General features: G+C 47.2%; 1 protein-coding gene across 1 annotated transcript; it reads right to left on the reverse strand.

Annotated features, from left to right (window-relative positions):
- Nucleotides 1-722: 722 nt before the first annotated feature.
- LOC144603350 (uroplakin-3a-like) lies at nucleotides 723-16,946 on the reverse strand. The gene is made up of 7 exons (XM_078416499.1): nucleotides 16,860-16,946; nucleotides 16,217-16,360; nucleotides 10,005-10,266; nucleotides 7,653-7,735; nucleotides 4,658-4,790; nucleotides 2,917-3,098; nucleotides 723-867 (listed from the first exon to the last, which is right to left on the reverse strand). The coding sequence occupies exons 1-7, from the start codon at nucleotides 16,912-16,914 to the stop codon at nucleotides 854-856; spliced, it is 873 nt and encodes a 290-aa protein (XP_078272625.1). The 5' UTR covers nucleotides 16,915-16,946; the 3' UTR covers nucleotides 723-853.
- Nucleotides 16,947-17,251: the final 305 nt, after the last annotated feature.

Genomic DNA, 17,251 nt, shown 5'->3' on the forward strand with positions numbered 1-17,251 from the left:
TCTGGAGAAAGACACAAAAAGGCTGGAGTAACTCAGCGGGATACACAGCATCTCTGGAGAAAGAAAACAGGTGATGTTTCAGGTCGAGACCCTTCGCCAGAGATGTTGTCTATACCGCTGAGTTACTCCAGCTTTTTGTGTCGATCTTGGGTTTAAACCGGCATCCACAGTTCCTTCCTACACAAACATCTCAGGAGAACTTGTACTCAGGACAAAGTACTGCAGCACAGTGGCGCAGCGGTAGAGTTGCTGCCTTACAGCAAATGCAGCGCCCGAGACTCAGTTTCGATCCTGACTACGGGCGCCGTCTTTACGGAGTTTGTACGTTCTCCCCGTGACCTGCGTGGGTTTTCTCCGAGATCTTCGGTTTCCTCCCACACTCCAAAGACGTACAGGTATGTAGGTTAATTGACTGGGTAAAATGTAAAAATTGTCCCTAGTGTGTGTAGGATAGTGTTAATGTGCGGGGATCGCTGGGCGGCGCGGACCCGGTGGGCCGAAGGGCCTGTTTCCGCGCTGTATCTCTAAATCTAAAAAAATCTAAATCTAAACATGGACAAGTGACGGTTCAAGTTGGGACCCTACTTCAGTCTGAAGAAATAAAGAAGGAAATGTAAGCAAAACACACCAACCCAAATGACAAAGTACTTTATTTCAACTATGCATGGCAATGATTAAAAAAAAAAGCTTAACCAAATCAGTTAGAATTTATCTCCCCCCCCCATACATTCACCATGATTTGTAAAAACAACTTTGTGATCCAGTGACGTGGTTCAGCCTGGAAGATTACAAGGAAACCTTGTTGTTTATCAACATCCATCTCACTGCCAATCTGCAGAGTCACGTCTTCAGTCTACATCGCCGACCCTGGAGCGGCAAGGAAAATGGGGATTAGAAACCACACTTATACAATACAATATATCTTTACTATCATTGTACAGGGGTACAACGAGATTGGGAATGTGCCTCCCAAACGATGCAATAAATTAATTAATTTAGACAACAACAACCCAATGAAACAATTGTTGTAACAGTTTTAGACAGGATAAAGTGCAAGTTGACCTGTGCCAGATCACTGTGCGATGTGACCATCCGGCTCAGCAGGACCGGTTCATAGCAGCTATGGCCCTGGGGATGAAGCTGTTCCTGAGTCTGGAGGTGAGGGCGTAGAAGGCCTTGTATCGTCTGCCCGATGGAAGGAGTTCGAACAGACTGTTGCAGGGGTGTGAAGAGTCTTTGTGGATGCTGGTGGCTTTTCTGAGGCATCGTGTGCTGTAGATGCCTCAGCTGGTAGCTGTGTTCCGATGGCCCTCTGAGCTCTATGGACTACCCGCTGTAGAGCTTTCCTTTCTGCCTCCGTGCAGCTGAGGTACCACACAGGGATGCCATGCGTTAGGATGCTCTCTAATGTCGTCAGCAGCTGTTGGGGTAGACCAGACTTCTTCAGTGTTCTTAGGTAGAACAGTCGTTGCTGTGCCTTCTTGACCAGCGCAGCAGTGTTATTGGACCATGTTAGGTCCTCCGAAATGTGAGTGCCCAGAAACCTGAAGCTGGACACTCTCTCCACACTGTTCCCGTTGATAGAGATCGGGGCATATTCCCCGTTATGTGACCTACGGAAGTTGATGATCAGCTCCTTGGTCTTGGTGGTATTTAGGGACAGGTTGTTATCAGAGCACCAGTCCGCCCAGTGTTCCAATAAAATCCCATCCTGTGACATTTTCCCATCTCTCTACCCGCCCAACGAGAAAGATTACCCACAGTTTCTTCCCAGCTGTAATCAGGCAACTGAACCACCCTACCACAACCAGAGGGATCATAAGATCATAAGTGATAGGAGCAAAAATTAGGCCATTCGGCCCATCAGGTCTACTATCACATTCAATCGTGGCTGATCTATCTCTCCCTCTCAACCCCATCCTCCTGCCTTCTCCCTATAACCCCCGACACCCGCACTAATCAAGAAACTGTCAATCTCCACCTTAAAAATGTCCATTGACTTGGCCTCCACAGCCGTCTGTGGCAATGAATTCCACAGATTCACCACCCTCTGATTACAGAAATTCCTCCTCATCTCCTTTGCTAACGGAATCAAGGGAGATGGGGAGAAAGCCGGAACGGGGTACTGATTTTAGATGATCAGCCAGGATCATATTGAATGGTGGTGCTGACTCGAAGGGCTGAATGGCCTACTCCTGCACCTATTTTCTATATTTCTACATTTATCAAGGTATGCCCTTTTATTCTGAAGCTACGACCTTCAGTCCTAGACAGTGGAAACATCTTCTCCACATCCTCCTTATCCGGGCTATTCAGTATTCGGCAAGTCTCAATGAGCCCCCCCCCCCCTCTCCTCATCCTGCTAAACTCACGCGAGTGCAGGCTCGGTGCAGAAGATTGTGCATTATATGCTGTGCATATGATTGAGATTTAGAAACATAGAAACATAGAAAATAGGTGCAGGAGTAGGCCATTCGGCCCTTCGTGCCTGCACCGCCATTCAATATGATCATGGCTGATCATCCAACTCAGTTTCCCGTACCTGCCTTCTCTCCATACCCCCTGATCCCTTTAGCCACAAGGGCCACATCTAACTCCCTCTTAAATATAGCCAATGAACTGGCCTCAACTACCTTCTGTGGCAGAGAATTCCACAGATTCACCACTCTCTGTGTGAAAAAAAACATTCTCATCTCGGTCCTAAAAGACTTCCCCCTTATCCTTAAACTGTGACCCCTTGTTCTGGACTTCCCCAACATCGGGAACAATCTTCCTGCATCCAGCCTGTCCAACCCCTTAAGACTTCTCTTAAACCAGCTAGAGATTATTTTCCCGGACCTCCAACTTTTGACTGAAGCCTCCCAACACAAAACCCAAAAGTACACCAGCAACAAACGAGAAAAGGCACAGACTTACACCTTGGAGTTTGCTGAGGTTCAGCATCGATTGCTTGATATTGTGCTTGTCCAGGTGACTGCGAGGCAGTGAGTTTCAGACCTTCTTTTTGGAAAACGTCGGCAAAGCCCTCGTTTTTATGATGGGGGACGTAGGTCTGTGGAACCGACTGCTGTTCCATTGCAAGCTTCTCCTCCTTCATGCTAGAGGTTAAAGCAGAGTGCCAAAGTGAGGAGCACTTGTATTAAATGCATGGTTTCATTGACCACTGAGGTCACAATTCGTTTCCATCCGACGGCTAATTTTCAGAAGTGCAGGGCTTCCCCCCCCCCTGGTCTAAAGTTACTATGACACTTTGCAGAAATTTTACTGAACACTAAAACAAGTTTAGAAACAAAGTTCAAAAGTTTTGGGCAACACAGCAGTAAATTTGCTGCCTTGAAGTGCCAGAGAGCTGGGTTCGATCCTGACTACGGTGGCTGTCTGTATGAAGTTTGTACGTTCTCCCCGTGACCATGTGAGTTTTCTCCAGATGCTCTATCCAGGCATTTCACTAACCAGCGAGTTTCAATGAAGTCCCCACCACTCCCCCTCATCCCTCGAAACAGCTTACTTGCTACTAAATTCACTTGCAACCAATAATAACCAAAGTTATTCACTTGCAGTTTTATCAAAAATACACAGATTTACCAAAAAGGTAACCAAAAAGCAAGTAATTGAACCAAAAATAACTAAAAAGTGAAAGCTCTTCATATTAGCTTTCTGAAACAGCTTGGGATTTAAAACAGCAACGATGAGTATAGAAGTTGGGAGGTCATGTTGCAGTTGTAGAAGACGTTGGTGAGGCCACATTTAGAATAGTGTGTTCAATTCTGGGCACCGTGTTATAGGAAAGATGGAAAGGGTGCAGAGAAGATTTACGAGGATGTTGCCAGGACTAGAGGGTCTAAGCTATAGGGAGAGGTTGAGTAGGCTGGGTCTCTATTCCTTGGAGCACAGGAGGATGAGAGGTGATCTTATAAAGGTGTATAAAATCATGAGAAGAATAAATCGGATAGATGCAGAATCTCCTGCCTCGAGTAGGGGAATTGAGGATCAGAGGGCATAGATTCAAGGTGAAAAGATTTAATAGGAATCTGAGGGGTAACTGTTTCACACAAAGGGGGGTGGGTGTATGGAACAAGTTGCAGAGGAGGTAGTTGAGGCTGGGACAATCACCGATGGGCGGCACGGTGGCGCAGCGGTAGAGTTGCTGCCTTACAACGAATGCAGCACCTTGGACTCAGGTTCGATCCTGACTACGGGTGCTGTACTGTACAGAGTTTGTACGTTCTCCCCGTGACCTGCGTGAGTTTTCTCCGAGATCTTCGGTTTCCTCCCACACTCCAAAGACGTACAGGTTTGCAGGTTAATTGGCTGGGCAAATGTAAAAATTGTCTCTAGTTGGGTGTAGGATAGTGTTAATGTGCGGGGATCGCTGGGCGGCGCGGACCCGGTGGGCCGAAGGGCCTGTTTCTGCGCTGAATCTCTAAATCTAAAAGATCTAAATCTAAAACAAAATAACGTTTAAGAAACAGTTAGACAAGTACATGGATAGGACAGGTTTGCAGGGATTTGCACCAAACGCAGGCAAGTGGGACTAGTGTAGCTGGGACATGTTGGCCGGTGTGGGCAAGTTGGGCCGAAGGGCCTGTTTCCACGCTGTATCACTCGATGACTCTATATCAATTAAGACACTTGTGCTCCATTCTACAATACTCACCCAAGGGCATAAATCAGCAAAGTGACAAAGACACACAGGAGAAGAGAGAGAAGGATAACGAGGATAGTTGTAATCACCACCATTCCCCCTGTCCTCGCTCCTGGCTGGGTATCAATGACTGCAAAGTCAGCAACTGCAGACAAGAAAGGGTTCAATTAGACAACATTTAAGAGTGGTGAATGGAACATGGAACCCAGAACAGCACAAGAACAGGCCCTTCAGCCCACAATGTCTGTGCTGAACACGATACCAAGACACACTCTTGCCTGCATGCATATACTCCATACCCAAAGATAGACACTAAAAGCTGGAGTAACTCAGTGGGACAGGCAGCGTCTCTGGAGAGAAGGAATGGGTGACGTTTCGGGTCAAGACCCTTCTTAAGTCTGAAACCCGAAACGTCACCCATTCCTTCTCTCCGGAGATGCTGTCCATCCCGCTGAGTTACTCCAGCCTTTTGTCTATCTTTGGTTTAAACCAGCATCTGCAGTTCCTTCCTAAACTAATCCATATCCCATGTAGCTACCCCAAAGGTCTATTAAATGCTACTATCATACCTGCCTCCGAGGCAGATGCACTCCAGGCATTTTTGTAGATAGTTTATAAGGATGAGGGGCGACCTCATTGAAACTTGCTGAATAAAGAGACGTCTGGATAGTGGATGTGGAGAGGATGTTTCCACTTGTGGGAGAGTCTAGGACCAGAGGCCACAGCCTCAGAGTTAAAGAACGTTCCTTTAGGAAGGAGATGGGGAAATTTATTTAGTTGGAAGGTGTGGAATTCATCGCCACAGAAGGCTGTGGAGGCCGTCAATGGATATTTTTAAGGCAGAGATAGATAGATTCTTGATTAATACAGGTGTCAGGGGTTATGGGCAGAAGGCAGGAGAATGGGGTTCGGAGGGAGAGATAGATCGATCAGCCATGATTGAATGGTGGAGCAGACTAGATGGGCCAAATGGCCTAATTCTTCTCCTATCACTTATGAACCCATGAAGTGGAATAGTTATGGGAAACAGACCCGCAGATCAAAACTAAGAACAATGGGAATAGAAACATAGAAAATAGGTGCAGGAGTAGGCCATTCGCCCCTTCGAGCCTGCACCGCCATTCAATATGATCATGGCTGATCGATCGATGTAAAGCACCGCAAAAAATGGCAAAAATTATGGGTGTTGCAGGAATAGCAAAATTTGCCTGCTTGCGGAAGGTGCCTTTCAAAAGGAGCAGCAAAATCAAGTTCTCCCTATTGTTATTAGTAGTAGAAATAAGGAACTGCAGATGGTGGTTAATAGCAAAGATAGACACAAGGTGCTGGAGTAACCCAGCGGGTCAGGCAGTATCTGTCAGATGCTGTGTAGGAAGGAACTACAGATGCTGGTTTAATCCAAAGATAGACACGAAAAGCTGGAGTAACTCAGCGGGACAGGCAGCATCTCTGGAGAAAAATGAATAGATGACGTTTCGTGTCGAGACCTTGTCAGGCACTGCCTGACCTGTCGAGTTACTCCGGCACTTTGCGTCTATTTTCTCTCTTATAATTTAGCTTTCAAATAATGATTTCACCTGCCCTTGTCCAACTTAGTTCAATGCGAGCAGGGCAAATATTTCAAATTTTATACTCGTCTTTTCTCCTTAAAAAAAAGCAACCCTATTTCAACACTGTTTAGCAGCAGGTAAAATGCAAGGGCAGTTACATCAAACTTCAAAGCTTGTCGAGTAAAACATGCACCCGTGTAGATATTGGGTTATTCTGGCATTAGAATTATCACAGGGTATTAAGACATATCTGACGTGCACATGCATTTTCAAATTATCTCCACAAAGGTGAACATTTAAAGAGTTCAGAGTTCTGTCATTGTGTACTGGAGCCACAACACTGCCAGGGTACACAGTTTTCACACAAATGGCACAGTGGCACATCCTTAGAGCTGCTGCCTCACAGAGCCAGAGACTGGGGTTCGATCCTGACTATGGGTTCTGTCTGTGCGGTCGGTGTTTGTGACCATGTGGGTTTTCTCTGGGCGCTCCGATTTCTTCCCACACTCCAAAGATGTGCAGGTTTGCAGGTTTTTATTCACAAAATGCTGGAGTAACTCAGCAGGTCAGGCAGCATCTCAGGAGAGAAGGAATGGGTGAAGGGTCTCGACCCGAAACGTCACCCATTCCTTCTCTTCTGAGATGCTGCCTGACCTGCTGAGTTACACCAGCATTTTGTGAATAAATACCTTCGACTTGTAACAGCATCTGCAGTTATTTTCTTATACTACAGGTTTGCAGGTTGATTGGCTTCTGTAAATTACCCCTAGTGTGTAGTATGTGAAACTGGGATAACATACAACTTGTGTTTGGGGGATCGTAGGTCGGCGCAGACTCGAAGGGCATGTTTACATGCTGTATCTCCAAACAAACATCACAACCGTTACAGTGCTCAAGCAAATGTCCGAAATCAAAATATTTCAGGGGAAGCCTCTACATGAACCAAGGTGGGGTAAATTTAGACGATATCCTCCTAGCCATCCAACAGGTCTGTTGCCACTTTCCAGGAAGCACGAGGCTTTGGAGAGAGTGCAGAAGAGGTTTACCAGAATGCTGCCTAGATTAGAGGGTATTCGCTAGAAGGAGGTGTTGAACAAAAAAGTGTTTTCTCTGGAGCGTAGGAGGCCGCGGAGAGACCCGATAGAGATATATCAATCATTGGAGGCACAGACTCAGAGAATGAGGGTGTTTGGAATGTTCTGCCAGGGGTGGTGGTGGAGGCAGAAATGATAGTGGCATTGCAGAGGTTTTTAAGATAGGCACATGGATATGCAGGCAATAGATCGTATCCAAATAGAGGAGATTAGTTGAACTTGGCATCATGTTCAGCACTGACATTGTGGTCAGAAAGGCACGTAGCTGTACTGATCCACGTTGAGTGATTATTACAATACAAAGTGACCAGGTCACAGTATTGAAGGCTGAACGGAAGCAGATGCACACTGACGTCCACTCACCTCGTAGCAGGGGGATGGGATCGGACCAGAGTGTTTCATCTAAGATGGTGTTTGTTGAGGCGCTCCTCACAGCATACTTGAACCTGCAGTGTAACAACACATTAACATTAGGGCAAGTGCAGTACAATAAACAACACCACCAACTTAGTGGGAGAGTTGCTGCCTTACAGCACCAGAGACCCGGGTTCGATCCCAACTACGGGTGCTTTCTGTACGGAGTTTGTACGTTCTCCCCGTGACCTGCGTGGGTTTTCTCTCCGAGATCTTCGGTTTCCTCCCACACTCCAAAAACGTACAGGTTTGTAGGTTAATTGGCTTGGGTTTGTATACTTGGTACAAGTGTAAATTGTCCCCAGTGTGTGATGCGGCTTGTGTTAATGTGCGGGGATCGCTGGTCGGTGCGGACTCGATGGGCTGAAGGGCCTGTTTACGCGCTGCATCACTTAACTAAACTAGACTTCAGATGGGTGAAGTTAAAGTGACCCAAAAATCAATGGAAATATCAATGACAAGTACATGCAAGTCTCCAGCAAAGCAAAAATAATGTTGTACTATAATATGTGTGATCCCAATACAATAGGAGGTTCATAGACTCGTACAACCAGCCATTAGATGTGTTGAGGCCGCCCACTCTCTCTCCACTATGTGGAGCACACAGCAAGAGCCACTACTACATGGAGGTGAGACACAAAATGCTGGAGTAACTCAGCGGAACAGGCGCTGAGAGAGAAGGAATGGGTGACGCTTCAGGTTGAGACCCTTCTTCAGACTGTCATTCCTTCTCTCCAGAGATGCTGCCTGTCCCGCTGAGTTACTCCAGCATTTTATGTCTACCTTCAGTGTAAACCAGCACCTGCAGTTCCTTCCTGCACCACATGGAGGGATTCCCTTTCAAAACAACACCTGGAACATTTGCAACCAAGTCGGTTCTAGTCTACATCCATAACTGGTCCCCATGTGCGACATTTTTCACAAAATGAATCCCTCCATGAAATGGTTTGGGGTAACTGATAAGTTCATAAGTTCTAGGAGCAGAATTAGGCCATTCAGCCCATCAAGTCTACGCCGCCATTCAATCATGGCTAAATTATCTTTTCCTCTCAAACCCATTATCCTGCCTTCTCCTGAAAATCCCCGACACCCATGCTAATCAGGAATCTGTCAGTCTCCATCTTAGAAATATCCATTGACTTGGTCTCCACAACCATCTGTGGCAACAAATTCCACAGATTCTCCACCCTCTGACTAAAGACATTCCTTCTCATCTCCTTTCCAGGGGTGCTTCATTTCATTCTGAGGCTGTGGCCTCTGGCCCAAGACGCTCCCACTAGATTCTTGATTAGTATCGGTGTCAAGGATTATGGAGAGAAGGCAGGAGAATGGGATTAGGAGGGCGAGATAGATCAGCCATGATTGAATGACAAAGTAGAATTATAGACAATAGGTGCAGGAGGAGGCCATTCGGCCCTTTGAGCCAGCACCACCATTCAATGTGATCATGGCTGATCATTCTCAATCAGTACCCCGTTCCTGCCTTCTCCCCATACCCCCTGACTCCGCTATCCTTAAGAGCTCTATCCAGCTCTCTCTTGAATGCATTCAGAGAATTTGATTCACTGCCTTCTGAGACAGAGAATTCCACAGATTCACAACTCTCTGACTGAAAACGTTTTTCCTCATCTCAGTTCTAAATGGCCTACCCCTTATTCTTAAACTGTGGCCCCTTGTTCTGGATTGGTGGGCCAACTGGCCTAATTCTGCTCCTATCACTAATGACCCAGCGGAAACAGGCCCTTGTCTTGCCATCATTGTGTGCTGAAGGGACTGTTCTGTGTTCCAAGTTTAGATTTTTTTTTAGATTTAGAGATACAGCGCGGAAACAGGCCCTTCGGCCCACCGGGTCCGCGCCGCCCAGCGATCCCCGCACACTAACACTATCCTACACACACCAGGGACAATTTTTACATTTGCCCGGCCAATTAACCTACAAACCTGCACGTCTTTGGAGTGTGGGAGGAAACTGAAGATCTCGGAGAAAACCCACGCAGGTCACGGGGAGAACGTACAAACTCCGTACAGACAGCGCCCGTAGTCAGGATCGAACCCGAGTCTCCTGCACTGCATTCGCTGTAAGGCAGCAACTCTACCGCTGCGCCACCGTGCCGCCCGTAGGCACATGTCCCCCGATCTCCATTTAACCTGCATAAACTCCAAATTGCCTTTGGTCATAACCAAGCTTCCAGCGCATTGAATGATTGTCTAACAATATATTTCCAACATTACTTCAGACGGCTGTTTTACCTTTACAATATTAACAGCATAGAGACTGTCAATAAAATCCAATTTCCTTACCTGTAAGATACATTCTCTTTAAGTGGTGCATTACAGTCCCCCGTAACAAAGGGCAATTGGTTCAGACACTGAACATCATTGCCAACTCTGAAGAGATATTGTTCGATTTCTTCACGGATCACCGCAGGGTCCAGACTCGGCATGAAGGGCAACATTGTACAGGTGGGAATGGCAAAGCTCGCAGCTCGGTAGGGTGCACTGGCACCGCCTCCAGTCTGTTGGTAAGTCAATATCGTGCTGTTGCCAATTTCACTTGGGAGTACTGGAAAAAAATAAAAAATTCACACACCGTCAGTTCAACTGCTTTAGGTCATTCAAATAGTTAGATATCCGCAGGTGGGATCAATCTTGGATACAATTAACTCAAAGCCAAAAGGGAGCAAACTTAAGCAGCGCTTTGAGGCTGAGGCTGAGAAGATTATTAAGGGGTTGGACACGTTAGAGGCAGGAGACATGTTCCCAATGTTGGGGGAGTCCAGAACAAGGGGCCACAGTTTAAGAATAAAGGGTAGGCCATTTAGAACAGAGTTGAGGGAAAAAAAATTCAGTCAGAGAGTTGTGAATCTGTGGAATTCTCTGCCTCAGAAGGCAGTGGAGGCCAATTCTCTGAATGCATTCAAGAGAGAGCTAGATAGAGCTCTTAAGGATAGCGGAGTCAGGGGGTATGGGGAGAATAAGAAAATAACTGCAGATGCTGGTACAAATCGATTTATTCACAAAATGCTGGAGTAACTCAGCAGGTCAGGTAGCATCTCGGGAGAGAAGGAATGGGTGACGTTTCGGGTCGAGACCCTTCTTCAGACTGAGGTATGGGGAGAAGGCAGGAACAGGGTACTGATTGAGAATGATCAGCCATGATCACATTGAATGGCGGTGCTGTCTCGAAGGGCCGAATGGCCTCCTCCTGCACCTATTGTCTTTTGTCTAATGAGGCTCAGCGTCTTCACTAGCCTCAGGCCCGAGATAAATGCAGGCCTTGACTTCAAGTGGAAATAGTTGCTATTTACTTACAAAGAGAGAGAAAGATAAGTGCATAAGTGATAGGTCAGAATTAGACCTTGCGGCACGTCAATAAGGATGGCACGGTGGCACAGCGGCAGAGTTGCTGCCTTATTGCACTTGAAGCGCCGGAGATCCGGGATCAATCCCGACTACGGGTGCTGTCTGTACGGACTTTATATGTTCTCCCTATGACCACGTGGGTATTCTCTGAGATTTTTGGTTTCCTCCCACACTCCAAAGACGTACAGGCTTGTAGGTTAATTGGCTTGGTACAAGTGTAAATTGTCCATTGCGTGTAGGATAGTGTCAGTGTGCGGGGATCGCTGTTCGGTGCGGACTCGGTGGGCAGAAGGGCCTGTTTCCGCACTGTATCTCTAAACTAAAGTCTACTCTGCCATTCAATCATGGCTGATCGATCTCTCCCTTCTAACCCTGTTCCCCTGCCTTCTCCCCATAACCCCTGACACCCGTACTAATCAAGAATCTATCTACCTCTGCCTGAAAAATATCCATTAGCTTGGCCTCCACATAAAACAAATCTGCAGTTTGTGTTTTGCTCAAGCAACAAAAATGCATTCTTTATGTAATAGGAAGGAACAGCAGATGCTGGTTTATAGAAAAGAAAGCATTTTGTGTCTTTCGCTGGTAAACCAGCATCTGCATCAGTCTGAAGAAGGGTCTCAACCCAAAACATCACCCATTGCTTCTCTCCTAGATGCTGCCTGACCCGCTGAGTTACTCCAGCATTTTGCGATATCTGCAATTCCTAGTTTCTTCTACTTGCATGATGTTGGGGTGGTACCTGTTGTCCCAAACTGCAGATGCCGGTTCACAAAAAGACACAAAGTGCTGGAATGTTTACAAAGAAGGTGGAGACCAAGGTTGCCAAAAGCTGTTCATGTCATCTGATTTAGTAACTAGTGCTTGTTCTCAGGCATTAATAGTCGAGACACCACATTCATTTGCAGGAAAGTCACACTTCTGTTTCAAACGGCTATTCAATAATCACGACAGACATCAAATGAAACCATCAAACAACAATACCATAAAAACACAAAGTGCTGGCATAATCAGCAAGTCAGGATGCTGCCTGACCCACTGGATTACTCCAGCACTTTGTGTCTTTTTGTAAACCAGCATCTGCAGTTCCTTTTGTCTCCTTTTCAATGTTCAAATCTATCCAAAATGCAGCAAATGTGTGAATCACTAAGCACACTGAATATTCCCACATACCAAGTAGTTTGGTTGAGATACAGCATGGAAACAGGCCCTCTGGCCCACTGAGTCCGCACCGACCAACGATCCCCGTACACTAGCACTGTCCGACACACTCGGGGCAATTTGCAATTTTACCAAGCCAGTTAACCTACAAACCCGCACGTCTTTGGAGTTTGGGAGGAAACTGGAGCACCTGGAGAAAACCCACGTGGTCACGGGGAGAACGTACAAACTCCATACAGACCGCACCCATAGTTAAGGTAGACACAAAACGCTGGAGTAACTCAGCGGGTCAGGCAGCATTGCAGAAGAGAAGGAATGTGTGACGTTTCAGATCGAGACGTTTCAGATCTGACATGGATAGAAAATTGGTTGACAGACAGAAAGCAAAGAGTGGGGATAAATGGGTCCCTTTCGGAATGGCAGGCAGTGACCAGTGGGGTACCGCAAGGTTCGGTGCTGGGACCCCAGCTATTTACGATATACATTAATGACTTAGGCGAAGGGATTAAAAGTACCATTAGCAAATTTGCAGATGATACTAAGTTCCAGCGTAGTGTGAATTGTGAGGAAGATGCAATAAGGCTGCAGGGTGACTTGGACAGGTTGTGTGAGTGGGCGGATACATGGCAGATGCAGTTTAATGTAGATAAGTGTGAGGTTATTCACTTTGGAAGTAAGAATAGAAAGGCAGATTATTATCTGAATGGTGTCAAGTTAGGAGGAGGGGGAGTTCAACGAGATCTGGGTGTCCTAGTGCATCAGTCAATGAAAGGAAGCATGCAGGTACAGCAGGCAGTGAAGAAAGCCAATGGAATGTTGGCCTTCGTAACAAGAGGAGTTGAGTATAGGAGCAAAGAGGTCCTTCTACAGTTGTACCGGGCCCTGGTGAGACAGCACCTGGAGTACTGTGTGCAGTTTTGGTCTCCAAATTTGAGGAAGGATATTCTTGCTATGGAGGGCGTGCAGCGTAGGTTCACTAGGTTAATTCCCGGAATGGCGGGACTGTCGTATGTTGAAAGGCTGGAGCGATTGGGCTTGTATACACTGGAATTTAGAAGGATGAGGGGGGATCTTATTGAAACATATAAGATAATTAGGGGATTGGACACATTAGAGGCAGATAACATGTTCCCAATGTTGGGGGAGTCCAGAACAAGGGGCCACAGTTTAAGAATAAGGGGTAGGCCATTTAGAACGGAGATGAGGAAGAACTTTTTCAGTCAGAGGGTGGTGAAGGTGTGGAATTCTCTGCCTCAGAAGGCAGTGGAGGCCAGTTCGTTGGATGCTTTCAAGAGAGAGCTGGATAGAGCTCTTAAGGATAGCGGAGTGAGGGGATATGGGGAGAAGGCAGGAACGGGGTACTGATTGAGAGTGATCAGCCATGATCGCATTGAATGGCGGTGCTGGCTCGAAGGGCTGAATGGCCTACTCCTGCACCTATTGTCTATTGTCTATTGTCAGACCATCATCGATTTAAACCAGCTTCTGCAGTTTTTTTTCCTGCACCCATAATTAAGATCAAACCTGGGTCTCTGGCGCTGTAAGCCAGAAACCCTACTAATGCACCACTGTGCCACCCTAATATACAGTATTAGTAATGACACGAAAGAAAAACCATTACCCAAAAAGAAACAAAAAGCTGGAGTAACTCAGCAGGACAAGCAGCATCTCTGGAGAAAAGGAATGGGTGACGTTTCAGGTCGAGACCCATCTTCAGGTCGAGACCCATCTTCAGGTCGAGACCCATCTTCAGGTCGAGACCCATCTTCAGGTCGAGACCCATCTTCAGGTCGAGACCCATCTTCAGGTCGAGACCCATCTTCAGGTCGAGACCCATCTTCAGGTCGAGACCCATCTTCAGGTCGAGACCCATCTTCAGGTCGAGACCCATCTTCAGGTCGAGACCCATCTTCAGGTCGAGACCCATCTTCAGGTCGAGACCCATCTTCAGGTCGAGACCCATCTTCAGGTCGAGACCCATCTTCAGGTCGAGACCCATCTTCAGGTCGAGACCCATCTTCAGGTCGAGACCCATCTTCAGGTCGAGACCCATCTTCAGGTCGAGACCCATCTTCAGGTCGAGACCCATCTTCAGGTCGAGACCCATCTTCAGGTCGAGACCCATCTTCAGGTCGAGACCCATCTTCAGGTCGAGACCCATCTTCAGGTCGAGACCCATCTTCAGGTCGAGACCCATCTTCAGGTCGAGACCCATCTTCAGGTCGAGACCCATCTTCAGGTCGAGACCCATCTTCAGGTCGAGACCCATCTTCAGGTCGAGACCCTAAAGATGACCCATTCCTTCTCTCCATAGATGCTGCCTGTCCCACTGCGTTACTCCAGTTTTCTGTGTCTATCTTCAGTTTAAATCAGCATCTGCAGTTCCTTCCTAGACCCTAAACCAAACATGTGTGTCGGGCCTTTATCAGTTTAACAATCTCATCCGATCTTGCAGAAGGAATGTCAGCCTGGGTTTGTGTGCTCAGCTCTCTGGAATGGGCCATTTGCCCAGGACACTGCGTGGAGCCAGGAATGTCACGGAAACCTCCACACCCTTCCTGGAATCCTGAATTTCAACATGGGCTACCAACTCATGGAATCACATCCCAACCTACCAAAGACACAGGAACAAGTGCCCAATCTGAACAGACAGCCCAGCCCGCCGAGTTATATCTAAGAGTATAAATAATATCCATTGATTGAGATTTATGGATTTAATTTGCTACATTAAAAATTGGCCTCTTAAATACCAATTGTACAAGTTATAATCTTCCTTCACCTCAAAGTATGGGACAAGATACTTCAAGATACAGATAGAGTCTTACAGCATGGAAGCAGACACTTCAGCCCAACTTGCCCACACCGACCAACATGCCCCATCAACACTAGTCCCACCTGTCTGTCTGCATTTGGCCCATATCCCTCCAAACCTGTCCTATCCATGCACCTGTCTAAATGTTTCTTAAACGTTGTAGTAATACCTGCCTCAACTAGCTCCTCCGGCAGCTTGTTCCTTATGCCCACCACCCTTTGTGGAAAAAAGTTACCCCTCAGGTTCCTATTAACCCCCCTCCCCTTCACCTAAACCTATGCCCCCTGGTTCTCGATTCCCCTACTCTGGGCAAGAGACTCTGTAGATCAACCCAATCTATTCTTCTCACGATTCTGTACTGGGCACATTTCCCTACAGAGCGATTTTTAAATCAAGAGAAATAAGGAAATTGGATTAACACAAGTAACTGCGGATGCAGGTATCATAAGCAAAAGAAAAAAAACACCCCATTACACAGAGCAAGGAGGAACTGGGGGCACTGGTTAAAACCGAAGACAGACACAAAAACCTGGAGTAACTCAGCGGGGCAGGCAGCATCTCTGGAGATAAGGAATGGGTGACATTTCGGGTCGAGACCCTTCTTCAGTCCCGCTGGATTACTCCAGCTTTTTGTGTCTATCTACCCCGTTACACACACACGCTGGCTGCCCTTTGTGTGAAAAAGCTACCACTCAGGTTGCTCCTAAGTCTTTCCCCCACTTTGTGTCTATCGTTCGAGAGAGAAGCCGGGCTAAACCACCAAGGTAGACTCTAACCAGCATGTACAGTGGCTTCCAATGTAGCCAGGCTAACCCACCAAGGTAGACTCTAACCAGCATGTACAGTGGCTTCCAATGTAGCCGGGCGAACCACCAAGGTAGACTCTAACCAGCATCTGCAGTGGCTTCCAATGTAGCCGGGCGAACCACCAAGGTAGACTCTAACCAGCATGTGTAGTGGCTTCCAATGTAGCCAGGCTAACCCACCAAGGTAGACTCTAACCAGCATGTGTAGTGGCTTCCAATGTAGCCAGGCTAACCCACCAAGGTAGACACTAACCAGCATGTGTAGTGGCTTCCAATGTAGCCAGGCTAACCCACCAAGGTAGACTCTAACCAGCATGTGTAGTGGCTTCCAACGTAGCCGGGCAAATCGAGCAGGAATAGCCAGGACTTACCGGTCGCGGTTGTCTGCACTCCAAACACTTCGACCACATCTCCGGTGGAAAACACACAGATAGGCTTGGATAGGGTCACGGTCGTGGATGTCCGGAGACCCTGGATCATAGCGGTGGAGGGGATTTCAGGCTTGGCGTTCAGCACTGCAAAACACAAAAACACAAACACACACACACACACACACACACACACACACACACACACACACACACACACACACACAAAGACAAAAAAAAAACCCTCATCAATTTATTAACATGCTTCATGGTTGATGTAACCCGTTAATGTTACAGTCCGAGACCGAGAGGGAGACTTGCACAAAACCAAATTCACAGTTAGCTGGGTCTGAACGCAGAGTTAGCTGGGTCTGAACGCAGAGGTAGCTGGGTCTCAAGGCAGAGGTAGCTGGGTCTCAAGGCAGAGGTAGCTGGGTCTCAAGGCAGAGGTAGCTGGGTCTCAAGGCAGAGGTAGCTGGGTCTCAAGGCAGAGGTAGCTGGGTCTCAAGGCAGAGGTAGCTGGGTCTCAAGGCAGAGGTAGCTGGGTCTCAAGACAATCAGAGGTAGCTGGGTCTCAAGGCAGCCAGTTAACTGGGTCTCAAGCCAGAGTTAGCTGGATTTCAACACAAAGCACGCAACTACTCACGGACGCTGGAGGCAGATGGAAGCCACACACTAAACAAAAACAGAGCGACCTTCATGCTCGCGGGGAAGTTGGCAGGTATCCTCAGTAGGAACAGGAAGGCGAGAATGAACGTCTGAGGAGAATCAGCCTGGATGAAGTGAGACAGCCGCAGATATAACTCACCCAACCAGTCTGAGCACCAATCGTAGCCAGCGCCACCTGAAACTCAGTCTCCGCCGCTTCATGTTACACAAGAGGCTCAGGGAACGATGAGCAACAGACCAAATGGCAACGTGACACAGTCATATACTTTTTAATTCCAAAGATTAACTTTAGACAGAATTTAAAACAAAATATGCACAGCACAAAAACCGTGCAAAAACTCTCCCTACATTGTTTAGATGAATTGGGAA

This window comes from Rhinoraja longicauda, chromosome 20 (assembly GCF_053455715.1).
Source record: "Rhinoraja longicauda isolate Sanriku21f chromosome 20, sRhiLon1.1, whole genome shotgun sequence".
NCBI classification, from domain to species: domain Eukaryota; kingdom Metazoa; phylum Chordata; class Chondrichthyes; order Rajiformes; family Arhynchobatidae; genus Rhinoraja; species Rhinoraja longicauda.